This window comes from Cuculus canorus, chromosome 5, assembly GCF_017976375.1.
Source record: "Cuculus canorus isolate bCucCan1 chromosome 5, bCucCan1.pri, whole genome shotgun sequence".
NCBI lineage: Eukaryota > Metazoa > Chordata > Aves > Cuculiformes > Cuculidae > Cuculus > Cuculus canorus.
In genome coordinates, this window is record NC_071405.1 from 52,139,195 (window position 1) to 52,160,618 (window position 21,424).

A 21,424-nucleotide genomic window follows, 5' to 3' on the forward strand; every position below is an offset into this window, starting at 1 on the left:
AGCTTGGAAACCTTTTTTTTACTAGGATTTTGCAAAGACATGATTAAATGCAACTTATTTCCAGAAAGTTTCATAAGCTAACATCAACATATCACTATGGGTGTAAGCAAGCAAGAGCAAAGAACAGGAGCAGGAAAATGAGTGAAACCACAGAAGAGCATAATTAACTGTTATGTTTTAAACTGGATATAGCTATAAATGAATTCTTGGAATAAGTGAGTAGAAATTATTCAACTGGCAGAGCTTCATTTGTGTAGGAAGAAATAATGATGGATATATATATGTATTTGAAAATTAATTTCCATACTGTAGTCTCTTTCACAATAATGTCTCTTGCCTATTATTTTTTGCTAATTAGTTTGACAACATTGATGATGTTTCTAAATAAAGTAAAAAGTAGTGACAAATGGATAACGCCCTATAACCCACTGTGCTTTTTATTCAGGTAACACACGAAATCCATCTGTATAACAATGCATATGAGATTTGTTTGTGAAGTAATCAATTATTACGCAAACACCAGAATTTCATTATATCAAATTTTATTAAATATGTACATGTTATTACTATTTAAAAGAATGAGTATCATTCCAAGATCTGCAAACTTCTCTCTAGCTTTGAGAGCTGCGGCAGAGCCTGTATTAATGCTAGTTTGAAAGCTGTAAGCTAATGCAGTGTCACTGTGAATGACACAGCACCACCTTTGAAGGCAAAACTTCATCAGCTGTATTCTTTAGTTACAATACAATCAAAAAAATCTTTCCTAACAATAATATATTTGTACATTGTTTAAATTTCCCAACTCTGTCCAACCTGTAGGATGGAAGCAAAGAATTCTGTCATGTTTAGGATTTTCAGATGCTGAAGAAGGGAATTCGTACCAGAAACACCTGACGGTAAAGGCCCTCTAAAGGCAGAGAAGGGGGCACAGGAAGCAAAGAGAAAGATGGGTCCATCTCCTTTGCTGGTGTCCAGCCAGGAGGTCTTAATATATTTCTTGCTTAGGGTCCCATGGCCTCAGTGAGGATAATGCTTCCTCTCAGTGACCCCCCTGCCCATCACCTCTCCACTAAACTGGTAGGTCAGCTTCTTCTTGACTTTCTTGACCTCCCCTGTCTTGCCGTAGTTTCTCAAAGCCCGTGCCATCTTCTGGTAGGTCATTTTCTTGCGATTGCCTTTCTGGATGCCCCAGCGATGCGCCAATGCTTCTTTGTGTTTGGAGGAGAACTGGAAGGTACCTTTTTCCTTGTCCACCCACCAGATGCTGTCCTTCATATCTCCACTGCGAAGAAGGTCCAGAAGGAACTGATACAGACGTATCTTTTTCTTGCTGCCTGTGTGAGTCAGAGAAGAAAGGCAGTGGAGCATTGGTACTAGCATGGAGTTCCCGGTGAAACAGCAGAACATATAAATTCATACAACTGTTTCAGCTAGTTTGCCAGTCATGTAACTTCATTTTGTGACATTTATACCAATAGACAGTGTTACACTATGAAGACGTAGCGTGGATTGATGCACCAAGATGAAAAAACAAGAATAAGGAATTTGAAAGGCCAAACTCTTGTTCTGAAATTAATTTGCTGATTTGAAACTAATCTGAAGCCAATCTGGACAGGTTATACAGAACCTGACTTTCAGGTATTGAGCAAATGGAGCTAAATATTTTTAAAAATCAGTTTCTTGACATTATTGCCTTGGTTTTCTCATCTTTTAATGGAAATTGGAGTAGAAAAGGTGAAAGCCATTTTCATTCAGGAACCCTGAATAGGCAAGGCAGAGGAAGAAGTAGGAGTACGTGAAGAAATGAGATTTGAACTACAGACACAGTTATGGTCATAAAAGATGTGGAGAACAGGAGAGTGCAAAGAGTCAGGGACAGTTAAGCTTTCACGGTGGGATAAAATTCTAGCACAGTAGTTCTACAGTTTTATTCATTATCATCATGGTAATGTAGCACCTGCTCAGCATACATCTTGACAAAGTCCCTCTGTCTTCACTGACCTGTTTCTCCATGCATAATTCCAGGCCCAGGGTCCACACCATCATTCTCCCCATCTGATACCTCCAATGGGGGGCTCTGCCTTTCTATGTCCTCTTCATCAGAACTGGGCTGTGGTGGAGAGGAGTACTGTAGGCACATCCGGGGCAAATAGGACACCTTTGGGAGAAAAGAGTAGTAGAGGGAGGAGGTAGTGACAGAGAGAGGGGCATTGAGATAAGATGAGGAAACATCATAGGAGAGGTGCAGAAAAAAAGGATGGAGAAAATAAGAGGTATACAAGATTGTTTAGGGCAATGATGAGTGACCTAACTGTTGACATTTATAAAAAATACAATGCAATTAAGAAATACATTTAGGTAACACAACATTTACATGTGTACAAAGATGCATTTTTACAAGAGGGAAGGAGGAATAAGGTTGCAGGTCAGAACTTTCCTATGTGTTATATCTTATACAAGTGATAGTCCCCCATGCCTCCCCAGCGCTAGCATTCTTCCTAATGATTTTCTGATCCCTGTTACCTACCTCCATCATAAAACTGGTTTGAGAACAATTTTTCTTCTAACAGATTTTCTAAGACTATTCTTTCAAATTTGAAAGAGCTGAACAGTTCTGCCCTAGCATGGCTGCTTTGCCTGGCGTTGGCTCTGTTGTCCTCATCCTCTCTCAGGCATAGTACCTTCTGACAGCATTGAATCTCTCCCTATAGGACTGCATCCAACTCTGGACATGGGGTTACACGGAACTGTCAGCTTCCTGTCCTGAATCTTCCCCATCAAGAGGGGAATAGCTTTAGCACTGAGATAAAGGATACATCATATTAGCTCACATTCTCTTTTCCTAAGTGTCTATCTGAAAATTCCCCATTAATGAGAATTTCTCATCTGCAAATTTAGCAAGACAGTTTTTGTGCTAAATTCTCTTGCCCTTATATAAAGGTTTTGCTGGCAGCATTGTAGAATACACCTCAGCATTAATTCTCAGTTGCAGTCCGGTTTGTTAGGGATCATGACCATTTGCCATGAATTATTGCATCTTGTTATTTAAGAACGAGAAACCAAACAGTCTGAAGGGCAGAGAGTAAGAACCTAGTTCCTACATTAAAAAAAAACCAACAAAACAAACCCAAACAATATTCCCCAAACTCAGCAGCATATAGCATGTGATTTTCATTAAATGGGCCAGGTTGATAGTACTGGAAGGTGAGCTCATTTTGAACTCCTCCCTCCACTGAGATAGGACTTCTTGAGCCTGATTGTCTTCCCAGGAGACTTTAGGCACTGAAGCGGGCAGTGGGTGTTCACTTCATGAGTCACACCACCCACGACATGTCGGGCTTTGCCAAGTGGTGCTTTTCAGATGAGTTTTGCACCAGCTCAAAATGTCCCAATAAGGAGCATGCAAAGGGCTGGTTTTGGGGTGCAGCAGCTGGCGGTTAATGAGTTGGCAGATTGGCTGGAGCCAATCTGGCAGGAAAGCCAGGATTGGGTAAGAGTGTGTGTAAGCTTCCTGTCAGATCCCCAAGAGCGAAACTTCAGCTCTCACCGCAGAGTCACCTTTAGTTTTTTACAGTTGAGAAAGCTGTGGCCTTAGGGTTAGGAAGGAAGGGAGAGATTCTGCCATGGTAGGGAGGGAAATGAGAGGGTGGGACAATGTCTTACAGGGGAGTCGAACAGAGATCGATGCTTCTGCAGAGAAAAAGGTTGTGGAAACCTGGAGTGGTGTGGGAGTAAAGAAACTGCTCCTATTGCATGGAAGAGTGCTGGGGAGGTGGAAGGCAGAATGGTGTCTCACAAGTAAAGGGGTTGCAGCGGCCAACCTGGGAAGTTGAGTAAGCTTCACCTGCACTGTCCCCACTTTCCCTAGATGCTGTATTTTTGCTTAGACTCACTTTGTGCCTGAAACTCAGCATAGGTCTGAGTTACATAACACAGTTATGTTACACAGTCACAGAAGACCTGCTAGTATGTTTGAGATAGCCAGGTGGCTAATACAGTTCTGGAGAGAGAAAGTTTAAGCAACTGCTAGCTACTTTCCATATTTTGGTGTTGCCTCAGTGTTTGTGGCATCCATTTGTGATTTTCCTCTTTCTACAACTCTTCACAGTCTTCAAACCTTTTCTTTTGTTCTCCCTTCAGGATGACTACTCTGTTCTTAATTTATTATTTGGCGAGACTACCTGTGGACAGGCTAACAAAACTTTTTAAAGAAATCTTGTCCAAGAACAGCTTGAGCCACAAATTTCATTTCACAAAATAATGTGATATCAACAGAAAATAGAAAAAATAACTTTGCATATTCCTCCTTCATTTGCAGACTGTAACTTTGATATTGCATGACAAGCATGGATACAGCTAGTAACTGGCAAATCCAGCAGAGGATTACAGCTTTCTTCCTGCTTCTGTTTTTTTGAAAATGCCTTGAATAATATTGCCTAGGACTATGGCTGAGACACACCAGAGTCTGAACTTCAGAACATGCTGAGTACCACTTACAGGAGCTACTTTATTTTAAAGTAAAAATCCAAAGATCCCCAGCTACTGATGTCATCTGCATCTTGGTATGGGGTGGGGCAAAGAGAGCACGGTGCTCTTTACCAGAAGTTGGCAACAAAATTAAGTCTCTGCCTTTCATCCTGAAATAAAGACCATAACTGAGTAGAATGCAATAGGATAAGAGGAAGCACCCTCTCTTGGTTTTTTGGTCTTGGTTCCAAAGACATCCATAATGGAGCTAATTTTTATTGTTTGCCCTTGTTTAGATGTAATGGCTTGTCATTATGTATTAGCAGTTGCAGCGAGCAACTGAAACGACTTGCAGCTTCCCACAGAGTGCTGTTCCATGAAACACTTTTTATATTTGTAACTTTCTGTTCCTAATTCTTTGTTTGTATCTACACTGTATATTCTATTCCTGATCTTTTTCTGAGTAGTAGGTGAGAAGTTTGGTCGCTTGCAATCAGTTTCCTGTTAACAATGCTAACTTATTACTCCACTTTCCCGTTATGTTTTTGATAAATACAGTATTTGTTTGCAATTTCAGTTTGCTTTGAACAAAGAAGCCCAAAATGACAAGTCCATGCATGCAGTTTCTCTCACTTCAGCAACGGCACCATTATATGCAGTGCTGTAATCAACAAGCACTTTTTTCTCAGAATTCAGTCCCCTCCTAGTCTTGTATTCAGCACATTGCATGTAGCTTGCCTGCCTTGCGAAACTCCTTAGCAAAAGGTTCTTATTGCTCCCAATAATAACTTTGGGAATATTCGTGAAGAAACAAGATTTAAAAGTGTTCTCCATATCCACTTTGCTTAGTACCTTTGCAGTACCATGGAACCCTTTATAATTTCAGCTTTAATAAGAATTCACTGGCACTTAGAGGACTATCTTTATGGTAAAATAGAGTATAATTTTTTACAGGAAAATGACTGCCTTCAGGTAAAATCTGAGCAGAGAGAAGACAGTGTGTTTTGGCTCATGGCTTATTTACTTTCAGGTAAAAACACAAGTAGGTTTTCCTTAGCCTTTTTCCAAGCTTTTCTACTGTTTTGAGGTTCAGAATACTTCCCAGCAGTCATGCGTACCCTTGCCATGACAATACCTAACTTCTCAGGTCCAGTTCCCCTGCAGAATTTGAAAACAGTTGATTTTCAGTCCAAATTAAACAAAATGTTGAAATTCAAAAAACCTTCACAAAATGCAAGTATCTTTTTAGGCACAATTTGAGAAAAACAACTTTTCATTATCCAGATAAAAAGAATGCTTAAGTCACATCATCCTGAGAATAAGGAGTTTTATATCAAATGCTTCTGCATTAAGAACTTGTATAATTCATTGTATCTCTTTCACATAAGAGCATGCATTCCCTGATGCATTATTTTCCTTACCCTTAACTGTCATCCTAAATTCTGAGTAAGGTAGCCATACCTGATGGTTGAGTCCAATGTGTGTGGTTGGGATTGCAGAATCCAAGACATGCATTTGTTCAATCTCCATGTGCCTGTACAGCTGCTGCAGCTGGGGAGGCTGTACACTCTGCAGTTCTGTGAAATGATTGTCTCCAAAGGTCTCAAACTCACTGTGCATGTGGTGTGGATGATATTCCCAGTAATGATCTAATGAAAATAAGATCAGATTGTCTGATTAAGAAATATGACATTTACCTATCTTTCATTGGTTCCTACTTCTGTCATTGTCCTTTCCGCCCTCTCCATGCTATCCCCATTGACCACTCTGTCCCTGGTGACAATCTAGATAGGTGCCTGTAAAGTTTCTTTTCCTAATCTCATAAATGTCTGTGGCTGAGAAATAATATTTAGGCCATTCTAATAGGGAGAATACTCTTAGATGGCGAGATGGATTTCAATGACAATTTAGCACGATATGCACATGATGCTGGCATCTTTCTCAAGAAAAGACGGTAACTACCTCACATTTTCATTCTTTAGGCAACAAATTCTACTGATTAACATATTGTCATATTCTCATTACACTCTTCCTCATGGCATGGAAATAAGGAGATGGAGAAAATTTACAGAATATTATGCGAGGATAAACTGTTGTAGCAGTCTTGTGTACAGCATTTACAGTAAGGCTAAATTCTGGTGCAGATGCTTTCCTGTCTTTTTAATCTCTTCAGTATGTTTGAAATTTCTGTGAAAAATTAGTTATTTTTCCAAAACCTTAAAAAGTACTCAGATAACCACAATATTTTTTCCTGTTTTATTTACTTTTGAAATTAAATTCCATGTAATTCTCAGTTTTAGATTTCTGTTTTTCAGTAAAAGCTTCCAAAAGTTTTAGAACTTCATGTTTGCTGCTCAAAATTTAAAATCTGCTAGAGGAAATGTGAAGCATTCAACATTCTATTTCTCTCTTACATACAGTAGCTGCATGGATTATGCACATATTTGTGTGCACTCTGTTTTTTAAAATCAAAGTCAGCATCACACCTTCTGCTCTAATTGAACTAGAAAGTAATCTTCCATAGTTAAACTTCCATGCATGGCCAGAATTTCTTTATGATATTTGGTACAACAGTTCTAATTTATTTCTTACTGTTCTGAGTTTTCTTTTCTTGTATTATATCATTCTTCTCTTATATTAAATCATTTCTGTGCTACCCTTCACATGTTTTCAGGTTGCTACCATGTACCCTCACAATTTACTCCTGATTATCTCTTAACCCAATTTCATGTATTTAGCTCTCAGTGTTTCAATATAAATCAATATATTCACATCTTAATCATACTTGTGCACTTCTCCAAGCTGCCTTGCAGCTGTTGACATCCTTTTGATACCGTGAGGGACAATACTGAACACCTTCTTCCAAGTGTAGTTGTACTGAGTTTATAGAGGAGAAATTGTCTCGTTATGAAATATGGAGTTATAGTCTATCACAGGAAGGACATGTCTATGAAGGACTTGGGGGTGCTGGTCGATCAGAAGCTCAACATGAGCCGGCAGTGTGCGCTCACAGCCCAGAAGGCCAACCGTGTCCTGGGCTGCATCAAAAGAAGTGTGACCAGCAGGTCGAGGGAAGTGATTCTGTCCCTCTATTCCTCTCTTGTGAGACATCATCTGGAATACTGTGTCCAGTTCTGGAATCCTCCACGTAAGAAGGACATGGAGCTGTTGGAACAGGTCCAGAGGAGGGCTACAAAGATGATCGGAGAGCCGGAGCACCTTCCCTACGACGACAGGTTGAGAGAGTTGGGCTTGTTCAGCCTGGAGAAAAGAAGGCTCAGAGGAGACCTTCCAGCGACCTTCCAGTACCTGAAGGGCCTACAGGAAAGCTGGAGAGTGGCTATTCATAAAGGCTTGTGGGGATAGGACGAGGGGGGATGGCTATAAACTGGAGAGGGGCAGATTTAGACTAGACATTAGGAAGAATTTCTTCATTATGAGAGTGGTGAGACACTGGCACAGGTTGCCCAGGGAAGTTGTGGATGCCCCATTCCTGGAGGTGCCCCTGCCCATGGCAGGGGGGTTTGAACTAGATGATCTTTTAGCCCCTTCCGACCCAAACTATTCTATGATTCTATGACATTTTCTGGATACTAAGGTGCTGTAAATATTTTTTCCTAGTGCCAGTTTCATCTTTCTCTCAGCTTCTATCTCCTCATCCTTCCCCACTTATGTTTCAAATAACTAGGTCCAATCTCATTGAGGATTTGAAATAGGGGACAGTGACTTTGAATGTGACTTCCTTCACAGTGAACCAAGTGACATGTTTATACCAAACATAGCTGTACCTGAGAAGTTATAAGCTGTTTTAATGGCTGTTATAGCTCAAGCTTTTAGAAATTCATTTGGAGGCTCTATCAGACCATTTACCACACCAGTGCTTAGCTTTTTGTCCTCCCTGATTTTGTGATTCATGGATAAACCATGTCACTGCATGTGAAAGGGATAGAAAGATGCTTATAAAGGCACCCAGAAAGCTGTTGTATTACTTTATAATTTCTATGCTTTGCTATATAACTCTTTCTGTGGGCTACATAGAGATTTTATAGCCCAAAGTTGTAATTACAATGTACAGTAACACTTCTTCATGTTGCAGTGGTACACGAAAAGTTTGTTTTCTCTGGTAAAAAAAAGGAGGTTTTTATGGGTGCAAAGTACCCAGGTATTTTTACATTCATATCTGCTTCAACTGAGGAAATGGTGGTATGTATGTGAGTTTGAACCCACAGATCATCTAAGGCTGCATCCTGGTAGGAGACTTTAGGCACTTTCAAACTGATTTTTTTTTTGTTTATTTGAAAGACTAAGCCACGTTAACTCATGTTTTTTTTTCTGGGTTAAATTCCTGCAGATTTCTCTAAGTAGAGCCAACCATTGAGGCCCCATAGACCATGGGCAGCCTTGTGTAATAAATTGTTGAGAATACATTGCAGGAGTAGTCTATACTCTTCTTCCTTAGAATGACCTGGCTCTGCTCCTTGTGCAGAAAGTCTTCTGTCAGATGGCAGTGTATATTCTCTTTGCTAATCTACTAGAGCTAATGACATCAATGCACAATTGTGAGGATGACAAAGCCCAGGTAAAACTCTTTGAGGCTGTCAGCAGCAGGTCTTCAGCTGTGAATGTCTTACTAGCAGTAACTATGGTGGTTAAGAGAGAACATAGTGCATTTCTAACATACATAGCCATAAATATTTTTGCATGCTGTGAATGGTCTACTTTTGATTATTCTGAAATATTTTTTTATAGGCAGTTACGTTTGTGTGATTCAAGAGGCCTATTGTTTTTTTAGAGCCTATGACAAGGTTCCTGCTTCCTCCAGAACTGTTCATTTAATTTCTTTCTTGGCAAATAAATGAACCTATTGAACACTGTTTATGCACATACATGTTAATCACTATGTAATACTTAGCCTAGTCATTACTGAATTCCTTTTTTATGGAAAAAAGGTGCTGCTCTGAAAATACTATAATAGAACAGTACTAATAGCACAGCATTTAGGCACTTATAGTGACCACATAACACTAATACATTAAAAAATAAATATATGTCAGGAATTACTTCAACTCAAATTTACATCCAAATATTCAAATTGTGAAAGGGGGAAAAGTCCTTATTTCTTTCTATTTTATCTCTAATTTCAGTGCGAATTCTGTCTCTACAAGTCCCTCTGCAGATAACCATCTTGGTTAAGTTACCAGTCACGAAAATATAAAAAAAAAAAACTAAATACCTGCTCCTGGAATTATTAGAGCTATCAGCAGCTATTTACTTCTATGTTCTTTGTGAGTGGTATGTCAGTAACACATAGCAATTCTGTTCTTGTCTCACAAACATGAAGGTGGAAGGAAGAAAAAAGAAAGGAGAGAAATTCTAGAAATGGAAAGTGTCTGTTCTTTGGTTAAAGATAAATGTAATTTAAAGCCAAACTATAGCTACACAATGGAGTCATTATGAGAAATTTCATGTGAAGTGAAAGAGGATGTGAAAAAAAATTCTCTCTTACAGAGAAATGGAGACCATGTTTGTTTTGGTCTTGTACGTAGTGAAAGGTTAGAGGAAGGACAACCATGAATTCTCAACTCCCTCCCATGACAGAGAGGATGTTAGCTGTTTGGGAAGAGGACCTAAAGGCATTGTGTTGATATTCACCATGGAGGTAGATTCTCACTCTACAATTCAGAAAACATAACTAAACTCTCTCAGTCATCTTCTAACCAATGTATATTGATTTCCTCCTGTTTTAATAGATGAATAATGTTAGAACTAGCAGTTAGAATATAAAATAGGCCTAAGTAAGTTATTTACTATGAAATGGAGTGACAGGATAAATCTACATCCCACAGTGCAAAACTGTGCAGAAATTCATGAGCCAGCGCTTGAACCGGAAACATGACAGCTCTGTCAGCATAACACTGCCCAGGCTAAGGAGATGACTCTGTCAATGTGGTTGTACTTGTGAGGTCTGAGTTAGCGTCTCTGAGTGGTTCTACCATCTGCTGTGCAGATTTTCCAACTCATTTTGATCTACGAGAATGTTTCTTACACAGCCCCATATTGCACGGCTTAGAAGTTCCCGCTGCTCATCTGAAAAAACAAGCCATGAGAAAACTCATGGAGGAAATCAGAAATATATTGAAGGACACTGGAAAATTGATATCTTAATTCCCTACAGAATTTCTCTTTGTTGAACAAAATGCTGTGCTCCTAGGCAGCATAGCAGTCATTTATAAAGACAGTAGGTTCTCATTAGCTCTCATTTTACAAATTTTATGATTTTAATAATGCCAAATGTTTGAAAATCTATGAATCAGACCCCAGCAAATAATGAGAATGGCTTTGAAGCGAGGGGATTTTTAAATGATGTTTGGAGTTCTTTCTATTTTCCACACAGCATTTAAGACTAAAGTTCACATGTTTGACTTCCCCCATTTCCATTAGGGCTAAAATCCTAGCAAAATGAAAGCTGAGATTCTCAAATGATCAAATTACTTTGGGAGGTAGGATGAAAATAAAATCCCAAATGAAATCTAGTAAATTCCATGAGGCTATCAACAAAGTGAATGAGGGTCAGCATTCAGCTTCATACAAAAAGTGATTTTTACTAAGCCAATAATGTTTAGTAATAAGTTAGAGACAAAGCGGCAGCGGACTTTTGTAATTACTAAGATTGCATTAGTGTTACAAAATATGCTGTGTTACATTTACAGACTTACTAGCATACAAGCTCAGGGTAGTGTGATGGACTAATACACGATCACTTGAAGTAGCTTCTGTCCTGCATGACTCTCTCTGTGTTTATTAAAGTATTTACAAAATAGTTAAACTACAGTATACAAAATAAATGTAAACAATGGAGGTTGTGATGGACATAGGGATTTTTTTTATAGTGTGTTTTTGCTTTTTAAATTTCACTTTAATTTACTGGCAATGATATCCTACATATTAAATGTGACACACTATGGTGTGCACTTTATTACCTACTCATGTAAACATGGAATAAGGGCTGCCTTCTGCATTATGTTCTAAAAAATGACAGTAATGCACACAGCACAGACCTACAGATTAAACTATCACCATCTCCTTTTCAAAAAATTAATTTGCTAGGAGTGAGAGAGAGGTAGTCTGACAACTGAGCAAAACTTTCTATTTGTCTAGCAGTCCCCTATCAGCAAAACCAAAAGTATTATTTTGTCTTGTAGTATTTTTTTCCCTGGTACCTTTACTTTTAAGTCCATAGAGTTTTTGAGTAGCCCTGCAAAACTAATTTTTATGTATTGCCAGTGATCTCTCTGTACCCTAAGCTGAACTCCTCACTCACAGTTCTGTCCTATTTATTTCTTTTTTTTCGTATCTAACCCTGTTCTCTCTTTCACTTCACCTCAATTCACTTCACTGCTATCACTGCAGCACCTTATTTATCCATTTTCCCAATTTTTTTTCAATCATTGTGCTTTTATCCACATTGTTTGGAACACCTAGGACAGATTTCCAAAAGTAGTTTGTGACGTCACTTCTCTGCTCTTCCATGGCTCTCCTCAAGACCTGCTACTTCTGTCACGTTAGCAAAACAAAATCCAAAGTTGGGGTTCTTAATGTTTACAGAAAAGAAGCAAAATGTGTTAATTTGTGGTTTTCACTTCCTTTTGTATTCTTTGGTTGTTTGTTGTCCTTTTGGACTGTGAGCAATTCAGGAAAGCACAGGGCATATTGGATATTTAGACACAACCATCTATATTACAGGTGCTTTCACAAATACAAATTTGATTGAAATGTGCAGGCTGGGTTTAAATTGCCCCTTCAATAATCACTTATTATTGAAACATTAAACTATGGAGTTTGGGATCTTTAGGACAATCGCAACACGAGTTTAGGAAGAGACAATTTTCTTTTCAAACTGTGTGTAACCCACTTAGGTGACTTTTTCTTTTGTTCATTATGATGAGTAAAAATGCGTTAATGATCTGAGCAGTGTAGTTTAGGAACAGCCTTCCAACAGGAAAATGAGCAGTAAACCAGATGGGATGATAAGATTATGAAAGACAAATGGATGTTGTTGCTCGCTGTAGCCTAGATTTAACAACAGAAAAGTTATTTCCCAGTGCTTTTCCCTACATGGCATCTTTTGTATTTATTGCTTAATTGTCACAATTGCCTTTTGAGATAATAAATGTTATCCTCTTTTTATAGGTGTGTAAACAGGTATAGGGTATAGTGTAAAAACCCTGAATTTCCATGTGGAATTTGCTGGGTTTGACTAATGTGACTTGACAGACGCTATGAGCTAACCTGTAAAAACTGAATTAATTCTTTGTCTCCAAGTGTTAAGAATATCATAGGTGTTTCTTGAATGCAACATAGAGCACAAATGTACATAGAACTTTTTTTCAATTCAATGCCCAGAACAATCCCATTCTGTTACTTGCTGTGCCTTAAGGTAGCTGTGTTGCTGCAGACAAAACAGTGCTATGCTGTGAAGTTGTTAGATGCCTTAAATAAAGCAGTGGTGGCTCTAGTTGCTGTATCAGTGGGAGTCTTTTAGGGAAACTCCAGGATCTGAAGGGATTGCCACGAGTGACACAGTAGAAGGGTGCTTTTCCTTCCTGATTCAGTATTGACTGTGATAGCTCCTGGCTGATTTTGCTGGACCATTGTATTGCATGGGAGACAAAATTCACAAAGCAAGAGTCTCTGTTCTGTGTTGATTTATAGTCCAGTGCCCAGAGGACACGAACATACAAAGACACCAAGGCTTTGAAATCACATACATAAATTGAATCAAGAAATAACCGTACAGTATTTTTATATTGAGCTAGCTTTACGCACAAACAGCTACAAGGAAGTTTTACATAGATTTAGAGAGAGGAAGTACTTGGGTGTACTGGAAGAAGAGTGAAAGCTAAAGATAGGTGTGGCAGCATGCAAAAGAGATCAAAAGAAAGAGCAATATATGGAGTTTAAACAGGCCAAATACCAAAGAAACATAATTAAAATGAAGGGACAAATGGAGTATTTAGGACCAAATTCAAACAGGAATTGCAGATGGGAATGCAGGAAGAGAAATACCATATTGCAAATCTGTGTCCTTAAAGAGTTCTGAAAAAAGAAGAGTGTTTTTGATCTGCAGAGGAATGTAAAAACACAGTGATGATAATGAAGAAGTTAGACCATGAGATCCCACCTTTCTGGCAATACACTAAATGTCCTGGAAGCTCCTTGCATCTTTCACTACTTTCTAAAATTCTCTGTCAGAGGAACTGTGTTGCCTCTGCTGAATTGGATGAGTACCATTAAGCAGAATAAAATGTTGGTTTCTGATTTGAAAGCATGCTCCTATACATTATAGATCACAGCAACGTTTGGTTTTTTTTCTCCTTAATGTCCTAAATCTCTTTCCTGTGGCATCCTGGGAGACTTTATGCTCCAAGGAGATATTTTTTAACTTACCACCATGACTCTCTCCATCACTGTTGAGATATTGGTAGTAGTCATGGGGCTGTCGGTAGAGGTCTGACTCATAGGGTACCATATCTTCAGAGGGCTGTAAAGAGAAGAGGAATTTTTAGAACTGTAAGTTTATACAATGCTTTCAAAATTATTCATACATTTAGTGCAGGAGACATGCCAACATATTTTATGTTGCCAGGCAAAGGAAAGGGGAGGCTTCAAGTTCTTATTGAATCATCAGGAGTAAAATGCTTAACACTAAATGCTGGTTTGCAACCAAAAGGAAAAAAAAAGAATAATCCATCTTCTTAGACCCAGTCTGTGTAGCAGAACTTGTCCTGTCCCCTGTGGTATTAAAGAAGTTCTTGAGTTCTTGATATCCTGCCCTCTGACCTTCTGCAGATACAACTTAAGAGAGCTATCTTGGACATCAAGATAGATGCCATCACACTAGCACAGCAGGAAAAATATTTTTTTGTTACTGACAGACTTTTATTGTTATTCCTCCTGTACACACAACAGAAAGCAGAAACTTGTCTTCCCTAACCATGTTATTCTGTGTGTTTCTAGGAGATCTCACTAAACAGTAGCAGTTTCTAGGAGGGTAATGATGGTGACAGAGGGCATAAAACCAATTTCTTTCTCAGTTTTTGTCCAAGACGAACTGTAAGTGTTTGCTAATTCGAATCAGCTGTACAGGGCTACTAGGTATGGGCAGACAAGATATAAAAAGTCCAAATGTGGGGCAGTTGTTGAGTTGTGAGATATTGGATGCTTAGCTGTAGAATTATTCCTCTCTGTTTTCTTAAAACATAGGGCAAGTTTCCCACTTGTCTTTCTCCCCATTCCTAGTACTCAAACATTAGTGCTTTAATGTCTTACATCATTTCAATACAGGCAGTGTGTTTATTATTAGTTGTGCACAATCTTATGTCTTCATTTAATATTTGGGTTTGTCTTTTTCTGGAATGAAGAGTTTGAGCAATGTCCTTCACACAGCTTATTAAACATTTGTCCAATTAAGTTCATCACAATATTTTCTTCCAATCTCAACCAATTTTTGTGGTGTCAACAGCAATGGAGAACTCAAACATCTTATTACTGTTTGTTCTGAAAAGAAATTATTTCTGGGAGGTGAATAGAAGTATTTTTCTTCTGTCAATCACTTTAGTATAAGTAACATTAAAGAAAAGGATAAACATTTAAAAAAACATGATAACTTACGTGACGGGGTTTTTTATGTTCATATGTTTATATGTTCACATGCCTATCTATGTGTACCAAATAGTTATCATCCTCCATAAATCTGCCTGATTTTTGGAACACCAGAATTTGTAAGCTTAGGCTATGGCGACAGCATGCCTGAAATGCAGGCAAGCATATTTTTTTCTTCCTCCTTTAGACTGCTCAAGAACTTGAACCCTAAGGTAGCAGCTGCCATAAAATCCAGATGGAGGTGGTAGATAAGCAGCTGGCAAGAGGAAAAGATTTTATTTTCTGATTAAAACAACATCAGTTACCACTGCTCATTAACTCTACTGTTTAATTCTTGTAATTAACTCTTTCAGTTAATTCTGTTGGAATTTGGAGATTTAAAAATTGTTTATCTAGTGATATGATTTCTATGATGACATAGAAGAAATTAGATCAAGAAAATGAGGGACTTGCTCCCAGAGGATTAAGATGTTAAAACACAAAATAATGGAAATTACTTTGGGCCTTGTTAGATCCTTAATATCAGCTCTGTGCTGCATTATTGTATCACATTAAAATGCACAGGTAAAATTGCCAAAAATATCATGACTTCCAGAAGACACACTAACTGGCCTTCACATCCGTGGAATATTCAAAGCCCCAGAAGCAATTCTACTGCCTGTTGGCTCTCAATATAATCTCTAGTGGTGGATAATTCATGGGAATCTTGAGAAAATGATAACCCACAATGAAGGTAATCTAATAAGAGAAAGACTAAGTAAACGAATCAAACAATCTTTTAATTGTAGCCGCAGCAAGAATACCAGTGAAGGGACTCCTTTTATTTCTAGTCTCCAAAGGATGTAGGTGCAAATCAAATCTCCTTTTGCAAATCAATATGATTTCAATTGCTCCTCATCTACACAGAGATTTAGTGGGAAGTATAACCAGTTTTCCAGATTTCAGAGTGGTGGTCAAAGGAGACAATACAGCATGGATTCTCTTTGATGCTTCTAATTTTCCCCATATATTTTCTTTGTGTTGTCTCTAGCTGTGAGTGGTAATACGTACTAACTCATACTCATTCCTTGGACCTGTGGTTTACTCCAATCTCTGATAAGAAAAAATAATGAGTCTGTGTTTTCTTTCTTCAGGATTAAGTTCTGAATGGAATTTCTACTTTTCGTTATTGTTGTAAATTTATTCACCCAACTCCCCCACTTCCTTTCCATAAATATATGCTTCCTGTTAAACCATGTCAGCCTGAAGAATGTATGAATTTTTTGCCTTCATACTCAGAATTGTTAACTTCTCATAACTCAGAGAAAAACATTCATATTCTGTGAAGGGAGAGACCTCAATATCCACAATAGAAAATGGACATCATACTGGCTGGGAGAAGTGGAGGTTTAAAAAGTCATATAAATGTATATAATTTGAAAGAACAATCTTCATTTCCTTTAAACTAAAATACTAGAAACTGAATGAAATTATTAAAATTTTCTGTATCTAAATGCATCAGAAATTGTAGCTTTGATAAATATTGCAAAAAGTAAACAAATTTCCAAGAAATCAGTGTCCTGTCAATCCAGGCTTAATTTGATACATATAAAATTTCCATTTCTACAATAAAATATCTATCACTCCTCTTTACATAAGTATAGCTTGGGAGGAAGGCCAAGCATCAACCCAAAAGTAGACACACAATACAGATTTTAGGCATGGGAAGGAATGTTTGACTTTTCCTAGCTGTGTTCTTCCTTTGTTGTTTCTTCTTCTCTAAGATTTTCCAAACTTCTTCATTTCAGTCCAACATACTGTAACAGACAATGGTGTCTCACTGTCTGAGAACTGAGAATGAAGTATTTCTACCATTCAAAAGCTAATTTTACAGTTTCAGATACGTATTCAGTGAGTAGAGCTAACGTGTGTTAAACACACCCTTTTAAAAAGTGATTTCCTTAATATTTGCAGATCTGGCAGACTGCAGAGTGAGTTACAGATACTCAGGATCTAAAAAAATAGTCTGCTTTTACACAAGTCATTGGGTTTTTTACATATTCTGATTTGAAAGTCTAGGACTTAAAAGTCTCTTAGTTGTGGATTATGGGAATTTTCTTCCTTGAATTTGTTTTCTGCTCAGTGATCCATCTGATAAAATATGTATGTGCATATCCTTGTTAACCCATGCAACCTGGACCAATTTGTCCCCACAAAGGACTTGAACTGGCACCACTTTCTATCTAGGTGTCTGATCTCCAATGGTACAGTAACTAATAAGGGAAAATATATATTAAATATTTAAAAGTTTATGTATTATAAGATGAATCAGATTATGGTCTAAGGAAACAGTACAGCATGGATTCTCTCTGATTTTCTCCTCTATTCATTAGAACAACTGTTTCCAGGATCTTGTTATTATCTCCCTGCTGTTTGCTTGTTTGGGGTTTTAAGGTTTTATTTAAAGCTTTTTCTCTAGTTGGAGAGAAGAAGTTTCATTATGTTCTTCTGTTGCTTCTTGCACCAACTTTTACCCACTTGCCCCATCCTTCTCTGGAACCTCCCCACCCACACATCCATTTCATCATTTTAATTACTAATAGCATTTCCATGATACTGAACTGTTTTGTTTCCCCTGACAAAAAGTGAAGAATGGCTTCCTTTACAATTTAATATTTAACTGATGTCAATGGTCATTTGTTCTACCATTTTCATGTAAAAGAGGGACAGAAAGCACTGTTAACAACTTATAACTGTGGTCTGAATTTGATATCTCCCTTCCCACATGCCATGAGGTACAGTACACTATCTAAAACCATATCCCAACCTCAAGCAAGAAGTCAACAAACAATACTTTGTCTGTCACAGACTTTGATAAACGGAGACTTGCCTCCATCTTCCTTCTTTGCCCTGAGAATCAAGGAAAAAGATGCAAAACTACTTCAAGAAAGCTTGGTGGTCATTGATTAAGAGAGATACAGGGGACTCAACTGAGCAGCAATCTGAAAACTCTTGTTATCCACCCAGACTTTGTCAGGTGATTCCAGGGAATTATAAATTCACTAAATGCTGATCTTTCTTTGTTATCCTGACATAACTATTCACTGGCAAGTGATTCAGAAATACCACACACAAGTTTCCAATGAGGTGTGGCTGAGACAAATTTTAAGGCAAAGATTAACTGTATTTCCCTGGAAAAAAATCACAACACAGCTATTTTAGAAAAGATGAGTAAAAATATTAGCATGATCACTCATTGGGCCAGCCTCACTGGGCCATGCCAGCAATGCAGTTATGTAGAACAGAACGCTTCTGTGGGGCATTTTTACTCTCATATAACTATGCTTCCATTCAAAGCTGTGATTTCTACAGGTGGCTGCTCAGAGATTCACATTTAATTATGGTCCTCTTTAGTCAAAGGTGTTTGAATTAATAATTTTTTGCTCTGCAGCACAATTAGATTCTATTATGCACTGAAAGACACCGGCCCAGTTTGCAGAACTTTTCCATACAAAATTCCTAATTTTCAGAGAAATATACAGTATCCTCAAACCATTTGAGTGGCGTTTTCCAAATGAAGGGTAAGAGTTTCTTAGCATAGTCAAGAGGAAGGCAGTTTCTAACCCACCCTCAACTGAAAGGGGAGGGGCAGAGGAGGAAAGTATTGCTCCACAGAAACCCCTGTCTAGAAACAGACTCATGTCTCCCCTCTAAAAAAGTCCCAGGAGACACAGACATATAACGATACCATCTGGGGGTCCAACTGGCAGTGGTCAAAGCACATTTAGAGCAGTTTTTAAATACAAACCAGAAAATTATTAATAATTGGACATTTTAGTCACAAAAATAAAAAACAAATTACCCTGTCACCAGTTCCTGCAAGACATAACTGTATTTTCGCTGCCCGTTGTGTTGTTCATCTGAACAGAGTTCAGCCAGAATATTAACTGCAACACAAATCAGAATGTGGCCCAGACCTTGTTAAATTTTCACTCCCTCTATTCAATGTATGCACCGGAATTCAGCACTGAAAAAAAGAGTCTAGAAAACTTTGCTATGAGTGAATGAGTGGACGGAAAACTAACAATCAGATAGATAGATAGATAGATAGATAGATATTTTAAATGGAGATGCTGGGTTTGGGGATAGTTGAGGAAAAGGTTTGTGAAAAGGTTTGTGTTTATTTTTAATTTTTCTCTAAGCCCAACAAGTAATACATTGAGAAATCTCTATGTACTTGTTTCATTTTCTCAGTTTCTTTTTTCATTTCTCTCCTGACACATTTACAGTAGATCCACTGGGCAACTCAGTGTATTTAAGAAAAAGAAAAAAGATTTTTAGGGTCTTCTCACCCTTTAGGTAGATAGGGTATTTCAGGAACACTGATGATGAACTGCTGGCATAAAGGGTCTCCCGAAAAGAAGACATATTTTTTCAGCCAACATGGATACCAAATATGAATGGAATTCAAAGGGCCATCTTTCTTGATGGAAGATAAAATAACATGTCTTTAGCCTTGACAAGACGTGATTAGATGTGACAAGACAAAAAGGAAACTTGATACAAATCTTTTTAAAAGGACTCTTGGCTCTTCATTGTCTCTTTCTGTTTCTGAACACATATAGAATTTACCAAAGGTCATTCACCATATTAAAAGCCAAGTAAAACACCTTATCTGACTTCCCCGCAGCTTCCACAAACTTAATAAAATCTAGTTAGGGCCTCTTCTACCTATTCTTCTTAGCGATTTCCCATTAACGTTTGTTTCTGAACAACAGGTGACATTCGTGCTTCATAAATAATAATTTCCGAATTCAGCATACGATAAATTACAGCAGTGTGACAAATCTTCAGAGTTAAATAAAGGACAGAAACAGCCTGATAAGCATACAAAACCAAAAGAATTGTATCTTAAAGAAAATACTGAAAGACCCAATTAAATCTGTGAGATTTTGCCCCTCATCCACTAATTGCTTTTTCATAGCAAGTGAATTTAAGATAATTCAGTTCAAGAGAAGCTGAAGTTAGGAACTAAAATGCCATCATTACAAAAAAGCACAGAGTACTAAAATCTGCAATATGTAAAATCAGCATTCAGTAACTCTTCTCTCACACGCTGGTAGACAGTTAATACATAAACTATATCAGGGACTCCAGATTCTTAAGAATTACAACCCGAAGAAAGACTTGGCCTTATATCATAAAGATGGCACTGAAGGAACAAATTTACTGACTTGCTATATGCATACTGTACAAAAATACCATACATTAAATCTGTGAAAACAAATGGAGATCAAAATCAGATACAAGTTTAGGGAGGAAATGTTAATTTCCCATTCATCACAATGTTGACACTAGCTTTATACATTGACCTAAGCCGAACTTCCTGGCATTAAAAATACAGACTAAGCCAGAGATATTCTCAAAGAAGAAAAGCTGGTTTATTTTGCCATTTTCTACTGAGCCCAATGATTTTTATTAGGAATAAACCCCATATACTCACAGGGGGAATGAGGGGAAATCCTTCCATTTTGCAAGCTTGCAACATTCAGCCAAGTTCTGAATGAATTTTTCTTAATTCAGTTTTCAAACATCCAGAATGATTGACTTCAGAAAGTCACATGAAACAAAAAAAAAATAAAAAAAAAGAAGAAAGAAAAAAAAAAAGGAAAACGTGAGATCCTTGGACTCCGAGAAGTCCCTTCGCAGTGATGGACCTCAGGTCAGGAGAAAGACCCTAACAAGTTTTCATAGTTTGCCCTAATAGGTTCTGAGGTGAACTTCTTCCTGAGTTGTATGTGAAGTTCCTGATTTTATCGAATGTCTGTAGAAGGCAGATAGCCCTTGGGTCTATCAGTGCGCTGTGACATCACAGCTTTGAGCCAGTTTGCATAAATCTCATTTCAGGGAGCTGTGGCGCTGTAACAGGAAGCCTGCCCTGGGCCAGATCTGCCATGGGCAGGTGCTTACTGTATAATCAGCAACCCAGAGCCCGGGCCTGCTACCAATAAACAAGCATATGGGCACAGTACTCTGTGGAAGACTATGTGCTTCCCACTGGAGATGAACGATAACAATGGTGGTGCTTTCTGGTTTAATGGTGTGTCATAGAGATGCAGTCCTGACAGCTTCTGTGAGCACAGCGCAGCAGCAAAGACTTGCTTTAGTAATAGTCCTGTGCTGGAATTAGGTCGCAATGCTTTGCAGAAAGGGCTGAATTTAAGCCCATGAGACTTTCTTCATAAACATTGCAACAGAGCAGAATTATTCAGTGGGAGATACTTAGTCCTTTTACTTGTTTCTTGTGATTTCTTTT

General features: G+C 38.1%; 1 protein-coding gene across 1 annotated transcript; it reads right to left on the minus strand.

Annotated features, from left to right (window-relative positions):
• Window positions 1-50: 50 nt before the first annotated feature.
• Window positions 51-20,941, minus strand: SPI1 (Spi-1 proto-oncogene). The gene is made up of 5 exons (XM_009570031.2): window positions 20,612-20,941; window positions 13,915-14,008; window positions 5,929-6,116; window positions 2,002-2,158; window positions 51-1,334 (listed from the first exon to the last, which is right to left on the minus strand). Exons 1-5 carry the CDS (start codon window positions 20,654-20,656, stop codon window positions 1,018-1,020), a joined length of 801 nt encoding a protein of 266 aa, XP_009568326.1. The 5' UTR covers window positions 20,657-20,941; the 3' UTR covers window positions 51-1,017.
• Between the last annotated feature and the right edge of the window lie 483 nt (window positions 20,942-21,424).

Coding starts and splice junctions, on each gene's coding strand:
- SPI1 (XM_009570031.2), bottom strand. CDS start 20,656: ATGTTGCAAGCTTGCAAAATGGAAGGATTTCCCCTCATTCCCCCT. Junction 6,117..13,914: donor TGATGGAGAGAGTCATGGTG/GTAAGTTAAAAA, acceptor TATTTTCATTAG/ATCATTACTGGGAATATCAT. Junction 2,159..5,928: donor ACATTGGACTCAACCATCAG/GTATGGCTACCT, acceptor TTTCTCCCAAAG/GTGTCCTATTTGCCCCGGAT.